General features: G+C 39.2%; 1 protein-coding gene across 2 annotated transcripts in view; it reads right to left on the bottom strand.

The window, feature by feature from the left end:
* The window catches only part of pds5b (PDS5 cohesin associated factor B), a 44,575-nt gene extending 21,472 nt beyond the window's left edge, over positions 1 to 23,103 (bottom strand). For both annotated transcript variants that reach the window (XM_036564850.1, XM_036564860.1), the window contains exons 1-15: positions 23,015 to 23,103; positions 13,893 to 14,019; positions 13,206 to 13,409; positions 12,057 to 12,143; positions 11,865 to 11,962; positions 10,140 to 10,266; positions 9,963 to 10,043; positions 6,513 to 6,653; positions 5,855 to 5,970; positions 5,653 to 5,747; positions 4,264 to 4,409; positions 3,290 to 3,441; positions 484 to 597; positions 193 to 274; positions 42 to 90 (exon numbers count right to left, since the gene is read on the bottom strand). In XM_036564850.1, the coding sequence (XP_036420743.1) occupies positions 42 to 90; positions 193 to 274; positions 484 to 597; positions 3,290 to 3,441; positions 4,264 to 4,409; positions 5,653 to 5,747; positions 5,855 to 5,970; positions 6,513 to 6,653; positions 9,963 to 10,043; positions 10,140 to 10,266; positions 11,865 to 11,962; positions 12,057 to 12,143; positions 13,206 to 13,409; positions 13,893 to 14,000 (1,600 nt within the window). In that variant the 5' untranslated portion in view covers positions 14,001 to 14,019; positions 23,015 to 23,103. The remainder of the gene's footprint in view (positions 1 to 41; positions 91 to 192; positions 275 to 483; positions 598 to 3,289; positions 3,442 to 4,263; positions 4,410 to 5,652; positions 5,748 to 5,854; positions 5,971 to 6,512; positions 6,654 to 9,962; positions 10,044 to 10,139; positions 10,267 to 11,864; positions 11,963 to 12,056; positions 12,144 to 13,205; positions 13,410 to 13,892; positions 14,020 to 23,014) is intronic.
* Between the last annotated feature and the right edge of the window lie 847 nt (positions 23,104 to 23,950).

Raw genomic sequence — 23,950 nt, 5'->3', positions numbered from 1 at the left:
TGGTCTTGATCTCATCAGTTCAAGGAGTATGTAAGACGTACTTGTGATGACCATGACTTTTGAGAAGACCGCCTTGTTGTAGGAGTCCGACTAAAAGAAGGAAAATAAAATTAAGTTATGTCATACTTGTGAATCACAGAACATGATATTCAGGATCTCAAATTATCGCAACACAGGACAGACAGAACCTACCTTTGGCTGTTTCACAAGATCCAGCAGATCTTTGACATGGTGCCGTAGCATATTCTGACACTTCCACATCTCATTCAGGGCTCTGAGAAAACAATTTGTTAACCTAATATTAGCATTATATATCTGTTAATGCATCAACTATAATGGCCAATACAAACTATATACAAGGGTATGTAGAACATCTGCAGAATAATGAATGTAAAAACATTAAGATGGTCACGTGATGTGGTATTGCGGTGGAGAGAGACCCAAGCTAAGCTCAGTCTATCTAGCGGTCATTAGTGGACTTACTTTACTGCATTAGAATCCAACGTAGCATATAGGTAATACAGACACTTCATCCGTTCTGTAGTCTCTAAATTGTGAGGCACCATGTACTGTGCAAAGATTCGTTCCACAAGCAACCTGGCAGGAACAAAACCATTTACATAGATTATTTTCATTTTTTTTATGAAAACTACAACAAATTTGCATTAGGACAAGAAAGAAATTAGATCACATACAGAGGAAAAACTGAGAAACAAACAATCCCAAACAAGCTTTTCTGCACTTACATACAGCTGCCACCTGCATTTACTTTGAAAAAAGGCAGAGACATCTACTCTGCAGTAGTTTATAACTAAAAGAGAGATTAAGCATTTGTTGCCAGGTTTTCACTTTTTTGATCAATAACTGCAAATCACATCAAAAATGCTCATAGCACAGGGACTCAATTTTGTATAGATTAACATATTTAACCCTGACATACAACAGAAAAGCTTAATATGTAATGCAAGGGTTTCATACAATTGTTTAAAGGAATAAGATCTGACTGGCAAAGTCAGAAACCATGATCATGTTCTCCTGAGATAAAAAAAAATGTTTTTAAAAAGCAATTTATACTCTAACTGACTGCAGTTTAGAGGCATTTTATATCAAAACTTTAGAAAATACAAAAAACACTTAAGCTTGACAACACAGTAAAAGCACAATAATTTTAAAATACATAGCTATTTATTTACAAATGTTATTCATGCTGGATTTTTTGCTTCCATTCTACTCAGTTTTAAAGGGTTTAAAAACGTTAAAATGTGAGCAATTTGGCCCCTGGTTATTTCTTGATGCTGTTCTCGCCACTCCTCATCTCTGCAGTCAGACAAGTCTGTATGAGGAGCATCAGGATCAGTGTGCAGTTTCCTGATGCTATCAGTGTATTTTCTTCTCTCTCCTTTATGAATGCAGACTCCAACCTACAGGGAGAATGCAGTCATGCAGCACACTTCATCATTATTCCCTTCCACTCAGACCTGGCACAGTGCAGCTCCATACAGAGAATGTTAAAGCACTGTTAGTGAAGGAAAAGAAGCAGGTTCTCACTGGAAAAAACATCTTTCTACACAGTATAAAATGGCGTCTTCGGAAAAACATAATGTAGCAAATACAACCTGGATCCTAAGCAGTCACGTTCTTTATCCATTAATAAAATTTGCATATTACAAGCCTCTGCAAAGTCAATCGAATAAATTTTCTTATTTCTTATACATTTTCTAAGCCGCTTATCCTCCTGGGTCACGGTGGGTGCTTGAGCCTATCCCAGCGCCAATCGGGCGGAGGGCAGGAAACACCCTGGACAGGTTGCCAGTCCAACACAGGGCAGAAGCACAGACATGTACATTCACACACACAGTCACACCTAGGGCCAGTTTAGCATCTCCAATTCGCCTGACTGCATGTCTTTGAACTGTGGGAGGAAACCGGAGCACCCAGAGGAAACCCACGCAGTCACGGGGAGAACAACTCCACACAGACATGACATCAGTGGGTAGCACTATGATGCGACAACGCTACCCACTGCAACACTGTGCCTACTGAGTGTAATAATAAAGAAATTTATGGCACATAAGGTGGTGTGCAGCATTACAGAGTAATCAATTTTTATTACTAAAGCTACACTGTCATTTATTTGGCCAGGGGAAAATGTCTGGTAGGATAATTCAATGACAATTACTATGGCCTGTAGTCTCTCTCACCTTTGGGACCTTGAGAAATATTTTCATGAGTCAAAAGTATAAAACACCTTAATAAATGCTGCACCTGAAAAAGTACTGCACTCTTAGCAACTCCTAAGCTGTTACACCACCACAGACACATAAAGATATCATTTTCAAGGACATGTTCTCATGACAAGAGAACAAATAATTGCTCTAACACAGGAGATGGAAATAGGGTTGTACTTCTAATACACAGATGCCCACATTATTAACATTAAAGATATAGAACTAGTTTTTCCCCCACAATGGATTCTCTCACCATGCATACTACACACCACTGAATCAGGACTACACCTTCTGTAACGTAATCATAGAAACACACTCCTTACAGTTATGTTATCAATAGAGGATGTAAGGGATGCCACTTTGTTTTTGGCTGAAAGAGAAACACAGATGAAAAGTTTAATCAAATAAAAATAAAAGACTAAATAGGCCTACAATAAAGTACCAGTCTAAGACTTTGCAAATAGTTTTAATGGTAATGAAAACTAGGAATGCTGTGTGTTTTCTTAGCTCTCTTGTACTGGTCAGCAGAGACGCATTCAAAGTGTTAAAGCGGCAAAACATAAACAATGGAAAACATCAGCAGGTTGGAGCTATTTCATGGTTTTTCTGAGGGATATTTCCAGACACTATCAAACACCCAACACAACACCTAATGACTTCTCCTCCACAGATTTCAGACCATTTGCCATCTGTAGTATTTGGAAAAAACAAAAAAATTCAAACACCAGAGCCAAAGCATAACTTCATGGCACACACTGCAGCTTACATACTAAACATTTTCAAAAGTTTATGTAAAGTGTTTTTATTATATTTACACTTTGTTTGGCCCACTGTGTTCCAAGCTTCAGTTTGGGCCAAGGAAGGCAAAAAACTACAGGAATGCAGCTACAGGAATGTCTAAGCACCAGGCTAAATTAAATACGAAGGCCAATTCAGATTCAAACTATAACAGACACTTTTCCACATATTGAACACAACTACACTAACCTATAATTTTACAGGTTTAACTTTTAACAGAAGGAACACAAACAGCAAGTATCTTCCTGCGCAGGTCCACTCACCGGTCATCTATGCTGTTCTGATAGTAGATGTGCAGCAGTTTGTCTTTGATCCAGGAGATCTGTTTGGCTGCTTCCTTGCCTGCTTCTGCCTGCAGCGAGTACTTCTTGTAGATCTGTGCAAGGCCCATCATAGCTTCTTTACGCACCCTCCACTGTAACAGAACACGTACAAGAAAAACTAGCACTTACTGTGGAAGCATCATGTAAAGCACGTGGGATATTAATACTGTCATAAAATCAGTCAGCAAAAAATACAGAACTAAGTGGAAAAATTATGCACTCATATGCAATAACAAACCCTTATGGAATAAACAATGAGGCACAGCCAAAACCAATGAATCACTCAGATATTAATCTGCTTTGGTAGAGGGTACAAATGCACCAAAGATAAGACAACTGCGGTCAGAGCTTTTTGTGCAAGGCCCAAAAATGAACAATGGTTTGAAGTTTTAGCTCCAAATAATATCACTGTGAAAGGAGTAAGTAAAATAAACCTAATTCTTTAATCACTATAATTTGAGACAAAGCAACCTGGTGGGAAAAATAGCAGCGTTTCAATAAAAGCAGCTTATCAGTGCTTTCTGTGCTCATCTACACATGGAAGAACGAACAGGCATAATGTCAGCAGCAGTGTCATTCATGCAGGTGGCCAAAAAGAGGATCAATTAGATTTCACCCTAAATGTGGTTTGAAAAGGCTGAAGAACAGCTATATGTGAGCAATGGTTCAATTTATTTCATTGGACCTCCACTGCTTGGCAGCTCAAAAAGCCTGCAGATTAGATTAGGAGAAAAAACGTAGTGGGTCTGGATAGAAACCACAGAGTTAATGTGCTTGAGCACGGCTAGTCAACTGCACTGACATCACAAGGTTGGAGCGTCTTGTCCTGGGCTCTGATGGCAGAGAAGAGGGAAAATACCACCCATCTAGAAACGGCATAATACTACTGGACACTGAGTTCCAAAAGAACTCACCCGCTTGTCAAGTGTCCTCTCTCTCACGAAGTTCAGCAAGTGATCGTTGACCAGCGACAGATCTTTTTTAGAGGCAGTAACGATGGACACGATCACATCGTGCCGGATGGCTTCCTCTGGGTCATGGGACCTCACTTTAAGATATTCTGCAAGTACAAAAAGGTCCATAAAGATCAGAATGAAAACACTGTATTTTGTTGCTTTTTAAGACCCACTTAAGACTTTGTCGTAGGTTTATGTATCATAATGTCATTATGTGTGTTTACATGACCATTTTCCAACTTCTCTTTTAGAGGGGGGCAATAGTAACAGTATAATTAGTCCTGTTTAATTGTGTTTAGGTCAGAACAGTATGTGAAAGTATGTTTCAACTTATCAAACCACAGAAATCTCAAATACTGCGATGAATCTCAAGTATCATGTCAATGTTTTGAAGTGCCAAGGTATTTTTTTTTTTGCGCCATATCACCCAACCCTACTATCTTTATCTGTTAAAAATAAGCAGGCTCTTTTTGTTACCGTTCCTTAAAAGACTGATTTATGTAAATTACTTCTGTTCTGACTGGCTGCCTTGTATTGTGCCTATGCAAAATTCAGTCCAGACACTCCTTGTAACCTCAGAGTGAATGAGTAGAGCTAAACTGCCGTAGGCTGAATAGGTGGATGTACGGAAATGATGTTGATTTTTGTAATATCACAAAAACACTTTTCAAAATAGGCTTTTTTGAAACTTTTTTTGATTCATCTATGCATCATATAGACTGGGGAATGAAATGTTTCTTTTGAAACTTCAACAGCGTTTGCATACTACATCAAACTAATACGTTTGATTTAGAGAAAACATGTGGAACATCAAGTTTTCCATGATATGGGCTTTTTAACCATAAAACATTATTGATTCACAAGTGGGTTTTTAAACACAGGCTTGCATTATTTTGACCAACATAATTTATTGGATTACATGAATACTTTGATTCATCAAAGCACCCACAAAAACTGACATCTGGAACTGATAATGGTTAGGATACTCAGAGCAACACAGTTAAGCCAACAGTATATTTCAAAAGAAAACCTTTTTTAGCCGGTATGACATGGTGCTCTGCTTGTTCATGCAGTGTCACTACTTACTAAACAGAACTCCTAATCACTGCAACGAGACTGGCCCCTGACCGTGAAGGGCCCTAATCACTACATCATTTGTTCTAAAGCCTCCCCTTGACTATGACTGATCAACTGCACAAAGCAGGCTTCTAGACTACTGTGATTGGTTAAAGGGCTCATTTGAATATTGTAGCCTTCTCACATATCAGTATTAAAAAGATCAGTACCATAATAATGATTAAAAAACAATATTTTGTGCAGCCCTATTGTCTAAGGTGTTTGTCCTACCTGTAAGGTCCTTAGCCAAGTCAGGATGGTTCATCAGACAGTGACTGGCGAACTTCACACACTCCAGTCGAATAGGAACATGGATATCATTAAACCTGTGAAAGTGCAGGCGTTTAACATCAACAAGGCTCCACTGAGAAAAAAAGGGTTCATTAGCCTGGGATTAGAAAATGAGAATGGCATAATAATGAAGAAGCTCTACCTCCCGAGGTAGCACTGCCACAGAGGTTTGTTCTGAGAGGCTAGCTCAGAATCCTTAGCCCCAAACATCTTAGCCAAGAGCTTCACAACTTGAAGGCGCTCATCGTTATCGTTACTCTGCAGACACAGGCACAAACTCACAGATTAGTGCTTTTCCATAAATACAGCTGCAGAAACTAAAGCCAGGGTCAATTAATTCATCTGTAATTTAGTCTATTTAGTCTTCCTTCTTATTGTACTTTGTAGAAAGACTAGAGTGGGATAAGCTAGGCTATTGTAACAGGCTTAATGAAAGTCTACACAAAGGGAAATACTACATACATGCACTGATGACACTTAATGAACACACCATTTCATCATATAAATCTCATTCTTACAAATTAACTCTCATTTAACCTACAACTTTCAGACTAAAAGAATCATCAAATATAATACTTGGCCCATGGCTACAGCCAACAGATGGAAATTTGCATGCTCAGACCAATGTGCCAAACAATATAAAACACACTGCCAGAGGGCATCTCACTTTCTTCTCTGCTACTGTCATCATTTGTGTTTAGAGCATGTTTAAACACACATGTATATTAAAATTCACTCATGACTGTTCACAACTATGCATCCGAGTGTTAGGCTGCTGAAGGGAGGCCGCTCCATCTTACCTTCAGTTTAAACTCTAGCTGAGGCAGTACAGACAGGAGTAGATGACTGTCGATGTTGTAGAGCTCCAGGATTAAATCAAAGACGTGCTCTGACAGGTCGCTCACTGAAGTTTTCCCCAGCATCAGCACCTGGTTAAAGAACTGAGAGAAACACAGCCACAGTTCACATGCCTCCATTCATCACTGTCAGGAGGGCAGAGTCGTTCCCTTGCTATACTGATCTGGAATCAGCTCCAGCAGTAGTTTCAGGGACCATGTTTATCACACAGACAGAGGTGAGGACTGACATGGAATCAAACCACACCTTTATAAAAAGAAGTATTCACTCAAGTTGAAATGCTTTCATCAGAACAACCAAAAGAAAATGACTAGTCTAGAAGTGGCTCGAAATATGCAACAGCACTTCATTTAATTATAAAACGGAACAAATACTGCAACATAGTAAACATTCTGATAACAGAAAAAGGAACAAATCACATTTGCACAGTTTTTCTCTTACCTGAAACATAGTCAGCCAAACATGCTTTGTTTGCTTCTTTAGTCTTGTACTGAAACTGGCTAATGTAGCTAACAAGTACCTGAAGACCTTAATCTAAGAATGTTCAATGATATTGGTATTATATCAGCAGATATAATATATACACGCACGCACGCACGCACGCACACACACACACACACACACACACACACACACACACACACACACACACACACACGCACACACACTTTTAAAAATCAGCACTGAACGCATGTTTAGATTTGACTGATATTTCACGCTAGTTCTGCGGTACAAGGCTGTACCTTACACTTATTTTATTTTTCAATTGTCTTGGACTTTGTAGCAGTTGTACTCAAACTTGCCATTAGTCTCGCCAAATTTATTCTCTGGCCTCGAAAAAAGTCCAATCATCATTTAAAATAATTGCATTTTTTGCATTTTCTTTTTGTCGCACTGAATCACACCTCAAAAGGAGTTAAATTAACCTGCTGTTTAACTGAAAGAGGCATATTTGCACCTATATTTGCTAGCTAGTTAACAGTGCTCACAGCTGAATACTGCTTTCTAATCAGAGTTGAACTCGTTAATAATGTTAAGTTGGAAGGCTGAGGTTTTCATTCATTTAAAAAAGCATGTGCGCAAATTGGATGACACTAAACATTTGGCAGTAAGGTGACTTCAGAAATTCTGGATAAACTGTATTGTCTCTGCCAAGTCTCATAAAAACAGGAGACAGCTAAAAATATCAGTTTAAGAACACCACGCAACACCATACAAACCCTGAACAATATTAACTCCCCACACTGTTGATGTCCATGAAAAAAGGACTCCCTCACCTCTGAAATCCCAATTTAACCCCTGTTCAAAACCAAATCATTGTGTCTTGTCTGTGTTTCATTCAGCCAATTAGCATTCATATTGGCTGGATTCATACAGAGTGGGCACTGTGTGTGATCATTTAGAGAGGGTGTTCAAAATTTTCAAATCCATATTACAGGTGTTTTGTCGCACTGAATCACACTTGGGCACCTCAAAAGGAGGTAAATTAACCTGCTGTTTAACTGCTAAATGGACTCAAAGATGCATATTTGCACCTATATTTACTAGCTAGCTGACAGTGTTCATAGATTAGATTAGAAAGCAGTATTCAGCTATGTTAGGTTGGAAGGCTGAGGTTTTCATTCATTTGAAAAGCATGTGCACAAATTGGATAACACTAAACATCTGGCAGTAAACTGACTTCAGAAATTCTGGATAAACTGTATTGTTTCTGCCAAGTCTCATAAAAACAGGAGACAGCTAAAAATATCAGTTTAAGAACACCACGCAACACCATACAAACACCATACACGTGTTTGTAAGCAGAAGAAGAAGTATTTTATTATGACTTTAATTGGATAGTTATTTTTGAATATTGTTCTAGACATCTGTACTAGAAGCAGGTACAGACTAGTTAAGGCTTGTTCTCCAAGAGGACTTCGATCTTGACCCACTCACTTTCATTTGGACTCAGCCTGAACTTGATTCAAATTACTCTTAGTCTTGGACTTGTGTTGGATGCCTCAAAAGTGGTTCTACCTACAGCCCTATTTCAAATAAATATTTTAAGAATGTATTTTTTCAATACTCCTGAAAAGAACAAGGTTCAGACAGTGTTGTGCTGCTGCTCTAAAACGACTGCATTTTATTCATTTTACTGCATTTGTACATTTCTGTTGAAATAAATGGCATATTTCTCTATTATGCTAAACCAGGTACATACAGTTCCAGTGTCTACATTTAGAGGTGGGCAATAAGACAATATTTCATTATTACAGCAACAATTTTTGTTAATGTGATTAACAATGTTTTCTGAATGTATCCTAGATATCGGCTATACTTAAACATTGACCAACCGTTTATTTCATTACAAAGTCCACATAATTAATGCTTTTTATTTGGATTTAGTGCAAAACAGTATATGAAGTGTTGAATAAAAGCCACTGTACCCATTGTAAAAACATTAATGTATTAGCAGAGATGTACATAAATAAATTAAGAAAAAAAATACTGAATATCAGCTTCAGCCCACATATCGGTGCATCCCTACCCAAATAATCTCATACTTGTCTCGAAGCTTCCTTATGTGGTTTGTAACATAGTATGAGATGCTGTAATCTATTAAAATGGATAAAAGTACAGACAAAATCTAAGCTTTCAGGTGGCTGGCTGCTACTACTGTTGGTAGCTTGGCGACATACGCTGACTTATGCACCTTGACACTTTATGAAGTACCTGAAATTACTTAATTTGACATAGTTTGAGGCAAGTATGTGAGGATTTATGTATGCTGTGTTAACCTGTGGGGTATAAGCTTCCATTGCTTGTTAGCTACAGTAGCCTTGTGGCTGCAGTGCAAAACCAAACATGAAAACTTCAAACACTTCTGGGATTACATCTGGGATGAGGAGAAAAACTGAGTACATTTTACATATCTTTCCATGTAAAGTAGTATTCGATCAGGGCAAACTGGTACTCCATTACCATTAAAGCACAACAGCTCTCCAGTGCTGCTTAATGACCCTGTAGTGCCCCCCAGTCCACTGTTCTGTCACTAAGGAGGTCTCCAGTCCCAGCAGGACATCTGCACTCACTCGCTCTAGAGTTTGTGTGCTTTTAATGAGGACTGTGGGGAACAGACCCACCAGCACAGCACACTGTCCGCCTGTTCCTGTGGGCGCTAATGATGAATGTGGTCAAGTTGAAGCTCGTATTATGGCATAACACTGTGGTTTCTAACCCGAGCTTCCTCTGTATACTTGAAAATGCTTCTGATCACTGCATGGTCGCTTGAGGGTAAGTGTCAAACCCCAGGATCTTGTTAAGAATTTAAACCTAAAAAATCCAAACACAAAAAACCCACAACATACAAAAACAGACAATTTAAGCTTATAGCTGTAAAATCCACTCACATTAGTTATGTAAGGCTCTATGGCCTGTGCAGTCCTCTTCAGTAAGGCTTTGGCCAGGTCATACGCCTGTTTATTCAGATTCTGCAGACATTTCAGAATTAGTACGAGCCGTGAATATTACAGTCACACATGCAGTAATTACTCAAAGGCGGATAATTGCGCATTTGTGCAGCGTACCTTGTGTGCGGGAACCAAATTGACCAAGACAGTGTCCAGAAGCTCCTGAGAGACGGAGTCACCCTCACAGATGATTGAGCTCATCAGGTCCACCATATGCATGTGCACCTTCTGATTGTGGCCATTGCTGAGGAGAAACAGCCATAAAAAGCTTCTAGTTTTACAGCACAAATGCCAGATTATCTTACTTACTACTGTCTCTAAAAGCCAGATCAACTTTTTTTTTGCACATCAAGTTTTGGAAACAAACACATGCATAGGAAGGTAGTCTTTCACACTGAGCCCGAAACTGACAAACGGGAATGCTATGCTTTTTTTTTTATTTTCATTTTTATGAAGTTCGATTTTCTGATTTGTACAGATGTGCAAAAAAAAAGAGCAGTCATGGTTGCTGTTGTGTTTTTGTAGAATGCGGTGCCAAGAAAAATAATAAATAACTCTACTGCAAGAGAAATCCATTTCTTCTTCCTACTCTGTATTTCTCTGGCATTTGGTTCATAAAAATCCATCAGGTTCTACTTTGTTCAATAAATGAATAAATAATTTAAAAATGAAAATAAATAATAATAAAAAAAGCCTGTTTTTTCCTGTTCAAAATGCAAACAAACAACTAGGCTTACAATACAACCAGTATTTGTTGTCTAGAATAACAATTTAAAAAAACAAAACAGAAAAAGAGAGGCAGACAGTGTATGCACACCAGCATGTGCAGTGCATCATGAAGCTGCTTGATGAACACAAGCAAACAGTCACTCTCTACATTCTACAACTTCAAGCCAGCAGCCAGTTTGCAATAAAATATTTCTATAGCTCTCACAATGATATCTGCGATTCTCAACTCCATATTCATTCCCAGTTTGTAGCTGGGACTTTTCTTGAGTGTGCACAAAAGTCACAAGCAGGTCTGCTCCAGTTTCAGCTTTGTTTCCTTCACACGATAATGAGGGAGATTTGAGCTTTTGAGGTTCTTTTCGGGACTTAAACTCATGTGTTACACTCTCTTTTAGAAATTCTGTAAAAACCTGATGTTAAGTGTGTGATGCTCTCCGTCAATTTGGCAAATTTTTAAATTGCGCTTTTGCAATATGTTGATATTTTAATACTGGGTGGTAGAAAATGGAGACATGCTATACAATAACAAGGGTATATAATTAGAACCGAATATCATCGCTGAAAATACGTCATTACACCACTAGTCCTGAAACACAAAGCTAATGTACACACAGCTTTTTAAATTCATTTCTGCAGGTGGTGCATTACAGGGAGTCTGGGAGAGAGAGGCTCTTTTTTTTTTTTTACCCCATTTAAACATGAGCTCATCAGCTCTCCACTGTGTTCCCTCCGGTGAGGACATTTCCAGCTGGGTGAGCAACAGAGGGTGAGATGAATCACCCCTGCACACGGCTTTTACACAGCACACCCAATGAGAGGTCCCACCTGGGACTCTCACACAGAGCACTGTCAACTGAACTGCACGCAGGGAAATAATATCAGCGGACAGGAGGCTGACAGCTCATTACAACATAATGAATAAGCCACAGCTTTCCATTTACATCAGCACGTGGTAAACTACAACCGTGCCCTTCTGAATTATGATCATGGGAGGACAGAAAAGCTGCAAGCTGATGTGTGCACGAACAGCAATACAGAATAATGGTCATTATGGAGAGACGTGTGTGGAAAGCATGTATAAAGACTTTCACATATAGGAAAAGAGAGACTCACTTGATCACTTGGAAGAGGGTTCTGTACAGTTGAGTAAATATTTCATTGCTGTCCTCCAACTCAAAGCAGATGTTGTACGATTTCACCCAGGCAATATTCTGTCAGGGCACACGTAGGGCGGAAAAAAAGAACATTGCTATGCAGCCAGTACAGTGCTTAGTGAAAATGAACTGAGCATCTCTTGTCACGTACCTCCAGTAAGTAGAAATATCGATTGAACTGGGCACTTTTGGTGTCCTCCAATCCTTTCAGCTGTCGAGTTATGAACATAAATATATCCTGGGGGGAGAGGAGGACAGAAGCATGAGCTAAATATTTTAAATCCTGTGGATTCAAGGCTGCTCTGCTAAAATGTTTCTTTTTTCCTCTTCTCTCCACTAAAGCACTAAAAACTACATTCATGCCATAAGCAAACTGCAGAAGTATTTTATAACCCCTGTAAATGTACTAGGCTCTTTGAAATAAAGTGTCCAAAATGGTACAAGGATTGGCCAGAAAATGTTTTAATGGGTATAAAAACTTGGAAAAAGGTTCTTTCAAAAGCCACACATTTCATTTACAAAAATTGCGCTGTAAGGGACCATCTACTAAAAGATTCTTTAGAAAACCATGTGTTTGTGGGATTGCTCCAAAAGCTCTGACATTTATTTTTAGGAGTGTAGGTATTAGTACTAAAAATCATGCAAATGTCCAAAATAATAAGAGAATGCAGACTACTTATCAAGGAGAAAAAATAATTCCAAAATAGAGCTGTCAACTAAACGTACAGGGCGATCCAAAAAGATTCATCCGATTTCCAAGTGCCATATTTTTACAACCGTGAGGCGCCTAGGAACCAATCACATACCAACTGAAAAAGGGGTTCATAGAGTTTCTGACTGTCAGTATGGCAGTGAACCTCCAACAGCTCAGAGCATTCTTCATTGGTACCAACAGTTCCAAGAAAAAGGTCACCAGCATCACTAGATCTCACGCCGTGTTACTTTTTTTGTGGGGTACGTTACGGATTCTATTTATGTGCCACTCCCAACAACACTGGACGATCTCCGAAATCGTATTGAAAGAGCCGTGAGCACAGTGACACCTGATATGCTCAATCGAGTACGGGATGAATTTGACTATCGCGTCGATGTTGTCTGTACTGCTGGAGGAGGTTCATATTGAGCACTTCTAGAATTACATAAACTTTATGCTCATTTAAACCATTTACAATTAACTGCATTGTTCTGTAATGATTTACAAGTGAAATAAGCAATTTGGATCTTTTTGAATCACCCTGTACAATACACACCAAATTAATGCAGTGATATGGTTGTATAGGTTTTCCAAAAGCTCTCCTACCTTTAGCTTATCTGGTGAGGTGTAGGGCGCCTCTGGGGCGTAGATGCGGAAGATGTCAGCCAGGCAGCAGGCCACTAGGAGCCTGACGTCTTTGTCTGGGTGTTTTAGAAAGAAGTCTGAGGCCAGGTGCAAGGCCAGGTTCAGGTACAGCTCTTTCTCCTCTTCTGAATCCTGATCCATGTCCATAAAGGTCTTCACCACCATCTATGAAAAACAGCACCAGGAGCAATGAAACATTTATTATTTGATGCTGACCAGGAAAACGGTGTAACTGCATAAAAAACATGCAGAAATATACAGAATATGGCATAAACTAGGCTTGTACGATTGTGTACAAGTTTGTTGTCTCAACTTCATCCTTGCCTACAATCATTTTCATAAGAAAAGATGCTACGCTTACGGACGGCTACAGAATAGCTTTGATCTGGTTTGAAAGCCTGACCATGGATGTTGTGCTAATATAGAACTACAAAATAAAACAAAGTAAACCAAATAACACACAGTGAATTATAATCTACTACTGACTTACATTTCCTTATTATTTGTGCAGCATGTTTTACAACATTTAAATTGTCCAGTGATGACCATCCACTAACAGATTCAAGATACAACTCAGCTCAGCACAAGCCTTATCTGAACTAGAATAAGCCTGAACCTGATGAATACTTCACTTGAATTGATCTTTACCTTGAGCCTCCGCACCATCTCCTCCTTTGAGATTTTATCAGAGATCTCCTTCACCCCCGGTGGGTAGGTGATCTTGCCATCTGTGGCTCGATTCTTGGAGTGAGCCATGCTCTCCAACTAGTGCTCGCTGCAAAGAAAATACAGAAGGAAAAAAAGGAAAAATCTGAAACCTTAGATAATCTACAACTGCAAAATGTGGACAAAACTGCAAAAGTGAGTCACCTTTGGAATAAACGAAACATTTTGTTGGAACGCCAATTTAGTATGTTGTTAAACACTGAAAAACAAATCCTTGATCTCAGAAAAAACAAGCAGGATTGTGCCAATTCAAAAGAAGCCTAACCTAGGGCTAGTATATAAACTGTCAAATCAAATTAGCCACATCTTTAAGTGATGCTAAAGAGAGGTAGCTATTGTACACGTGCACTTGACTTTTTGAAATTGTTTGACCCCCTTTTAAACTCCAAAACATCAAAATTTCGCTATTCAACATGTCTAAATTATTCTAAACCTATTATAAAAATGACAAATTATCCCAAAACACTGAGCTCACATGATAAAAACAAACAATGTTACTGAATTATTGAAAATAATAAACAGATTCTTATAAAGTTTATTCACTCATGCAGATACAACACTTCTTGCCAAATGGAAGCACTCTTTTTAGAGTCAACTTTGAGCAAGTATGACAAATGTGATTAAATCACACTTAACTACCCAAAATAACCTTAATTAAATCTCACCATTTTCATATTTGACAGTTCTGTAAACGTATACCTAACTTGGATCAAAAAATAGCCATTGGAAGTTAAAATGCCAGCATAATCACCTTATAGAAAATTACACTTTCATAAGACATTATATAGCAACACAAATAGGGTTTTGTGCATGAAACTTCCAGGCCCAGATCAAACCCTCCCAAACCCCCAAACCCTCTCCAAATATTTAGACACTTATAGATCTCTCATTCAGGTGAGATTACACCTATTTTAGATGTCTTTTTCTAATCTTTCTGAAGACCCAGGGCTACAATCATGCTTATTACTTTAGCTTGTGAAAAATCCTGACGAATAACTTTGGCAATAAAAGGAGACAAATCACTACACAAAGAAACACTCAGCCACTGGATTTCAGGTTACATCCAGCTGCAAAGGATGCCTTGAAAAGTTTAGTGCCAGGTGCTTCCTGACAATTTGACAGCTTCTATAAACTAACACTTCTATGACTCACACTGACAGTCCAATCGAATCCATCAGTGTTGCACAAGAATTCTTCTCTGAATCTAATTCAGATGTGTGGAACAGCAATTCGGTCTCAGCTTCAACTTCTTGTGGTAAGGTAGATTAAGGGAAATTTGTCCAAATGAATGCATGATACAATCAATGAGGAGGGCTGAACCAATTTATCGGCTGGCTGATTTCCGCTGTTACTGACGACCCACAACATCGACAAAAATATCACTTACCACAACAATTAAGAACTGAATCTTTTTAGTTAGTAAATAACCATCTAACAAAAACAAGTGGTGTAAATATAAAATCATACCAGCTGGTGTTATCAAAATTTTCTATCCCTTTAAAAATGCTATCAGCACGAGCCACAAAAACTTCACATCTGTCAGGCAGAGCGGTTTGATGTGAAATGGTTCACTGCAGAGAAACTAGCTGTGATTGTCTCGACAGTGGTGGTGAAAAGAACCAGGGTTCACTAAGTCAACAGCAGAATTATAGCCATTTTATTTACTATACAAAATGGCCAGTGAATATACAGCTCGTCCTCAGAGTTTTTAAACATGTAATATATGATAAACAGTGGAAAATGCCAAAAAATAATTTTTCTTTGGGGACTTTCCCCACCCCCCTCCACTCTTAGGGAAAAAAACTGTCACTGGGGTGGTACCCTCAAGGGTACATCTCAGAACCTTTAGTCAGGGAACATAACTGAACCATAATCCATTGAAATTATATTTTCTAAGTTGTGCTGACTCCACACACCCCGTCTCGTCTCCAGGCTTTTATTTTGTTGTTCTGTTTTAAAACATCAGGTTATGAAAAGGTACAAATCTGTACTTTTCACCCGGAAAAACTTAATTATGGTACAGTTTTCTGAAAATCAAAGAAACGAAGCTTCCTGTTAGTGCTCTACCAATTCGCCCACTTCTTATTTCACTAGTACTTTAGTGAGTGTCCACAAACGCTCACCGAGACATACTGTGCAAAACTCTTAGGCAGCCAGGAAAAATGTTAAAATCTAGCAGTGAGTATTTTGTCATTCTGTTTTAAAACATCAGGTTCTGAAAAGGTACAAATCTGTACTTTTCACCCAGAAAAACTTAATTAAGGTACATATTTGGACCTTAAAACCACTGTTGTACCTTTGAGGGAGCATTTTCATTGTTTGTACCTTGATGACTGAAAAATGTACCTGCACAGAACCTTTATTTCTAACAGTGCACACCCTGCATGATTTTTTTTTGTTTGTTTGTTTTAAGCCAAAAAACACAAAAACTATCACAAAACAATATATTCAGCAATGTACTAGTGCATTTTTTTGCAATAACTTGTGATGTACCCATGCAACATATCGGACATCTGGTTACCATCACTATTAATGAACAATTCTGACCTGGTTTGTTTCTCTAGAACTAAGCATTTCACATTAAAACACTTAGTTTTCCTCATAATGACTAAAACAGAAATCTGAAATACTGCAGAATTCCTCCTCACATGTAAAGATATGTATCCCCATCACATTTTGACTTGTGTCCCTGTGCACTGCGGCACCTGAACCTAAATGTGGCATGTACCACATACCAACTGCAGCTCAAGACAACAGAGCGACACAAAAGCTGAAAGTAGGTTTTTAGAGCAGGGAAAACTCTTATCTAAACAGATGCCCACCAGGCTGGACACGAGTCACTGGTGTAAAATACTGGATGAGTATGAAACATAAGCTCATATACTCTTAAAGGACACTTAAGTGGAGTCAAACCAAAGAAACAAAGCTTCCTGTTAGTGCTCTACCAATTCGCCCACTTCTTATTTCACTAATACTTTAGTGAGTGTCCACAAACGCTCACCGAGACATACTGTGCAAAACTCTTAGGCAGCCAGGAAAAATGTTAAACTCTAGCAGTGAGCATTTTGCCAATTAAACCACAATATAATATTAAAATAAATACAAATAAACACTAACACAGTAAAATGCAACAAGATTTTTTTTTTTGCTTTTACTGATCTCACTGGATGGGTTCACGGCTTCTCTGTGCACTCCAGCGACTGCACAGATTTGCTACATCCAATAAGCAGCACATCTGATATAATTTATTAAAATACTAATAAGCTGGAAGTAACTAAATACTGGACTTTGTCAAAGAGAGCTTCGGAAATTGTTATGCTAACACACTGACAAACCATGTAAAAACAATGCCATGTTTATTTACACGTATTTACTCTAGTTGGTGTTTCTGGCCAAATTCATGCTCACTGCCCGATGGCTTTACAGATCATTTGAAGACATCTGACCAGGACTAAAGAAGCGCTGATATAGATACTGCCATCAGGCCGATTCCATGCTCGTTTACTTGTACTCGTAATAATGCACCGATACAAACATCACTCAAGCTGGCCGTGAAGAAGAGTGCTCACGGAGGGAAGTGTTACTGACTCCGTAACAGCCAGACACAAAGCTGTAGTTCACTTTAAACATTTAGCTTTAGTGTATTCCTGTCAGTCCTACACTGTGAGAGTTTAGACGGTTTTAAACACACAATGGCAACTGCTTCCCCAATACGGGTGGAGACATGAAGGCCCACAAAACAGAGGCAAAAAGTCGACATTTCCTACTAAAGTCCATCTATGTCGACTTTATTCTGTTTGACTGACTAGAATAATGAGGTACAAACGTTAATACGGCGGTTTGTTTTGTAAAACAGGCCGTAGACAGATCAACCTGTCCTACCGTGTACATCACCGCCTGCTTCTCCTTCAGTGAACAGTGTTAGCAGCGCTGCTCAGTTTCTCTTTGCTCAGTACTCGGTGCGCAGCATGTTATTCTGAATGAAACAGCTTTATTTGAAAGTGTTCACAGATGTTTCACGTAGCATGAACGGGGCATTTTTGTACAGAACGACTACATAAATTCGTAAGTTTTGTCCGTACGTGATGGTCTATTCAGATGTACAGTGTGAGTAACCAAAGAGCAAGATTTCTAAAATTGCACAGTGTATGTCTGGCTTTGGAGGACATTCAGCTACCAGCCAATCAAATGACATTAAACGTAAAACTCCACAAGTGAGCTCCTCGGATGCATTAGCTGTTATTAAGCTGCAGAGACTGGTGTTGAAAGAGACAGATCTGGGTTCAAACCTATGAATGGTACCTTACTTACAGCTGTAAAGTGCTACCCAAGTGCACAGCGCTAACCAAGATGACAAACAAAGCACGTCACTTAACATAAGCTTGATTGTTATAATGTAACTGTTAAGGTACATTGCATTCACTTACACTAACAACTACTTAACTCCAAGTAGGTTTCTTAGTATAGTATCAGCAAGTACTGAAAAATATGTACTCAAACTGAAAAAAAGTGGTATCGATGCATCCCTAACCAGGACTATATATCAGCGTTCAAAGAATCATGGTAATTCTTTCCAACTGATACTCCTCCTGCAGCCATGATCTACGCAGGCTAATAGAGCTGATAATTCATAAGCACTGCATAGTAGGTTGCTATGTCGAAGCTTGACTCAATGGCAAACATGCCATGATTTTCAACTGACAGCGCCTCATATTCATGAAGACTAAAGCAGATTCAAACCAGTTGACACGTACAAATGAATTCACTCACTAGTCAAAGCATTATTTAGTGCAGGAAACCACTTGGACAATGAAGCCACTGAGTGCATACACAAAGAAGAGTTCTTCAGATCCAGCAAGAAGTAGTTACCCACATTTTAGTGATCTCTTCACTCTTCTACTACATTCTCTCATGAGAAAAACTCTCACTACCTTTCAACCGAGCAATTCTGCAAAGCTGTGACAAAATGCAACAGGACACTTGTTAATTGCACATAGTAAATCCAACAGGACATATTCTTAATAGTTCTCCCATTTGCCAAGGCATTTGCTGCCTGGACAGTTAAATTAACCTTCACATAACAAAGACTCACAAATGTATAGGGATGAAAGATGAATCACTTTTATATCGAAATCACAAGAGTGCAATTTTCAAATTGCAAGAGCTGCAATTTTTATTGTAGTCTTACAGTCTATTAACAACAATGTTGATACGAGGCAAGTAGGGAAATTTTACCTAATAACATGGAGCTTGTGAACTATATATATATATATATATATATATATATATATATATATATATAATATATATATATATATATATATATATATATATATGCACACTGGTCTTCTTAGCCAAAAAAAGGCCCTTAACTTAATTTCTCTCTCAATTTAAATCGTAATTGCAATATTGGTAAAAATAATCGCTATTAGATATTTTACCAAAATCGTTCAGCCCTCCACGTGTACAAAATAGACCATCAAATGTCAAAAATAAATATACTTGGTAGATTTGACGACCCTATAAACACAAACAAGAGCTGGAACGCAGACTAATGTATTATCACAGTGGCATCACAGCTGTCAAATCAAGTGCCCACCTGTTCAGTAATTTTAAGCAGCTGTTTTCCCGGTTTATTACAGAGGAGACTGGAGACGATCAAGGCATATTTTAATTGATCAGGTATCGGTTCTATTAAGCCCAATCCAATTCCAACCCTCTCTGTTCTAAATGTTCACAGTGTGGAACTTTTTCACAGAAAATGAAACCTGAAAAAATAACCTGCAATATCTGTACTGTCAGGATTCGACTGCATTTGTGGGAGATGCTTTTTGTCCAAATATGGGTATGTAAAAATGTTATTATCTGCCATTCGCCATGAGTTCAATGTCACCAGAAATATATTTTTCATTCATGAGTCATGAATTATTTAAAGCCAAAGTCACGCAGTTTCTGGTTTAAAACTGAAGTTAGCACTAACAGCTCATTCACAACCAAGAGAAAGGAGCAGACTGACTCACATCACAGCATGGATTTGTGGAGTACTCACAAAACTATAAAACAGTTATTTCACAAAGTAGCTTAAAAACAATAATTCAGAGCACAATAATAATTTAAATGATACAAAATATGTTCAATCAGCCACATTATTAAAAAATGATTTGAAGTGCTTTTACTGCAGCATTGTCAGATTAACATAATTTACCAAAATGGTATGGCTTTATTAACTGTGAAAATACCTACATCATCAGCCTATACTCACTATTAAGCACCTGGATTTTACTGAAGGACATTTACTCCATCACATATCAGGATGTTCTCTAAATATATAACCCATTATCAAAATCTAAATGTAGTCAAACCAATTACGACAAAGTCTATGTTAAGTCTTCAGTAGCACATTCTGGACAGTGCCCAGATTTGGAATTGACTAAATAAAAAGGACATCACAAAATAAGAGACATGGAAACAATTATTTGGCATGAAACGTTCAACACATACAAACACCTGCATCTACAGATAGCAAATTCTTAAATTCAATGCAAATGTCAGACAAGCACAAGACCACTACTACACAGCTTAGTGGTCCACTGTTTTTACACCTGAACCAGCAAAACATCTCCAGCTGCTTCCATAAATCTGCACCATTCAGAGTAGCGCTGGATGATACACCGTCTTTATCGATCTACCTTGATATACTGACAAGCTGATCTTGCTTTTCAGTCTTAGCACTATTTCTTGCTACATATTTAGTGATATATTTGACAGATAATTAGTATCATATCCCTGATATGACGATCATAAAACACCCCAAATTTGCCATCAGTGACAGTATAACCTGACAATTAACTGTAACGTGCATTGTTTCTAGGGTGCTTCAGATTGATCTGAAAGAACAGCTCAAAATGCATGAAAACTAAACAAACAGTACATTTCCTTTCGGTAAATTTCTGTGTGGTTAATGTTTCGAATAGTGAGTAAAGTGGAAGAAAACACAACAAAACAGTTCCATCAAAACCATCTCAGGTTTGTAATACAGTCTTTTAGCTGAGAGTACCAGCAACTCAGGAAGCACAGGCTCATTAACTTCAGTAACCCATTCACATCCAACAAGGATATTTATTATAAGAGGGGGGAAAATACCACAGAACGTGTTCTGATTGTGATCTAAAGCGATTTTGCATAGTTAAACAGTGGATGAACTAACAGTATAACAGAATTTAATATGGTAAATTAGGTGATGAAGCTCATCTTTTAACCATATAGTCTAACTGATTTGTGGAAAAAAAAGAGCTCAAACCATATGAACCACAGGGAGTCTAACATTTTTAATACTAACATCTATAGGTTAATGCCAACTTAAAGGGGAACTCCACAGATTTCCCAAAATTTTCTGCATGATTAGATGGTGTGCCATGCTTTGTGCTAGAGAAACCTACTGAATATGGTGGTGGTGATAGGAACCAGACATCCACCTCTAAAAGCACCTTCATGACATGGTTATGAAGACACTGCCTGATGCTTGAAATATTGTTTTACAGCAGTATTTCTGTAAAAGGTTTTGGTCTAAAATAAATTTTAATCAATCCATTTTAATCCATTCATGGTGGAGGGATACATGAAGGGTGTTCAAAGGCAAAATAGTGCCCAAAGAATTTTTTTTTTCCACCACCACCATCATCAATGATACACTGAAAAAAAAACCTTTTGGTTTGGTTCTGGATAGTAAATAAAATGGCTATATTAGTGTTGTAAACATGGCGACCCCTGGTTCCTACCATCACCACTGTGAAGAAATCAGAGTCTAAGTTTCTCTACGATTAACCATTTCACGTCAAACCACTCTAGATAACTTGGTTTACAGAATTTTGAAAAATCGGTGGAATTCCCCTTTAAGACACAGTGATGTACTTAGAACATACGCGATACTGAACTATAACCGACGCCGCCCAGCCCCAGCCAAAAAAGGGAGGTTTTCGCCTCAGGAGCCCCTTCAAAGTGACATGAGGGGTCTGAAGCGTCTGAAGTTGCCCCTGTCATGTCAACGAGGCTGAAGTGCGCTTCCTATTTGCATTTTCCCGTTCCACCTTAAATGGTGCAGCAGGTACATTCTGGCGCCAGAACACAACTGCTGCACCATTTAAGGTGGAACGGAAAAAATTCGAACAAGAAGCTGGCAAATGATAAGCTGACTTCACCTTAATGTCATGTCAGGAGCTTGTCAAGAGGGAAAAAAAAGCCTTTTTTATGCATTTTGTCAGTTGAATGTGGCCTGGTTAGGGGCCATCAGAGGGCGGTCAGAAAAACAAAGAGCCAGAAAACGAACATTTATAGCCAAAAATAACGCTGTATGACAGCTAGCTGGCGAGCTAACACTCACCAGCCCAGTTCTGCCCCTTCTCCGTCCACATAAAGCTACGGAGCATTTAGCGGGCTAACACATCTGAGCCCCCTCGCCAGTGAGCTAAAGTTAGCCGGCCAAGCTCATCTAAATCGACTCCAGCAACAAAGAGAACCAGAAAAGTGAAACACACCAACAACCGACTTAGAAAATCAGCATAAGGAGCCTCTCGGCTCTGAGGGCTTTCTGATAGGATGCTAGTATAAACAGCTAGCCCCGCTTGCTAACAAGCTAGCGTGCTAATGCTAACGGTTAAATACAAACAAACAAATAGCCGTCAGAAAAACAGAGCAGCGCAGCCCCTCTGAATGAAAAACTGCACAAGAAAAGGGACAAGCAGGGGGAAATGAACGCCACCCCACCCAGCCTGAACAGTAATCAGAACTATTTCTTCTGCCAGGCGTGAAGAGAGCAGGAGTAAAGAGATGTGTGTTCGCATGCCGTTCAGATCAGACAGTGCAGAAAGAGACAGAGAGAGGGAGAGAATGGACATCATTAGTGTTAGCCAGCCTAGCGCCGAAAACAGACAATAAAGGCTCCAAAAGCGCCCTGTAGGGGAATCTCCTGCATGAGGGGCACCCTGCGGAATTAAAACACATACCTCGTTATCGACGCGCGTCTCTTTATTTTAATGAAAATGTACCTTATTTGAGGAGCTGCAGCCAATCGCTTCTCCCACCAACTCTGATCCTCCTTTCGGCTTCAAAATGGCGCCAATTTGTCCGCTGGCTGCACCAATCCAGCGGCCCCTTCACTTTTTACAGCGCAGTTCAACAGCGACATCTGCAGAGCGCAGAGACTACAGACCCGCACCTTCCAGCCAGAGTGACAGACTGAACCCATCTGACTACAGAATAAATCTTACATACTGCAGACCCGCACCTTCCAGCCAGAGCCACAGACTAAACCCCCCAGACTACAGACCCACACCTTCCAGCCAGAGTGACAGACTAAACCCCTCAGAATACAGACACACACTTTCCAGCCAGAGCGACAGACTAAACCCCTCAGACTACAGACCCACACCTTCCAGCCAGACTACAGACCCACAGACTAAACCTCTCAGATTACAGACTAAACCCTACATACTACAGACCCACACCTTCCAGCCAGAGTGACAGACTAAACCTATCAGACTACAGACTGAAAGCCTACATACGACAGACACACACCTTCCAGCCAGAGTGACAGACTAAACCCCTCAGAATACAGACACACACTTTCCAGCCAGAGTGACAGACTAAACCCCTCAGACTACAGACACACACCTTCCAGCCAGAGTGACAGACCCACAGACTAAACCTCTCAGATTACAGAGTAAACCCTACATACTACAGACCCACACCTTCTAGCCAGAGCGAGAGAGCCCCTCAGACTACAGACTGAAACCCTACATACTACAGACCCACACCTACCAGCCAGAGTGAGAGAGCCCCTCAGACTACAGACTGAAACCCTACATACTACAGACCAACACCTTCCAGCCAGAGCGACAGACTGAGCCCCTCAGACTAAAGCTCTCAGACTACAGACCCACAGACTAAACCTCTCAGACTACAGACTAAACTCTACATACTAC

The sequence above is a fragment of the Colossoma macropomum genome, unplaced genomic scaffold, assembly GCF_904425465.1.
Source record: "Colossoma macropomum unplaced genomic scaffold, Colossoma_macropomum, whole genome shotgun sequence".
NCBI classification, from domain to species: Eukaryota; Metazoa; Chordata; class Actinopteri; order Characiformes; family Serrasalmidae; genus Colossoma; species Colossoma macropomum.
The sequence above is the reverse complement of the archived record's forward strand: the minus strand, read 5'-3'. Positions and strand labels throughout refer to the sequence as shown.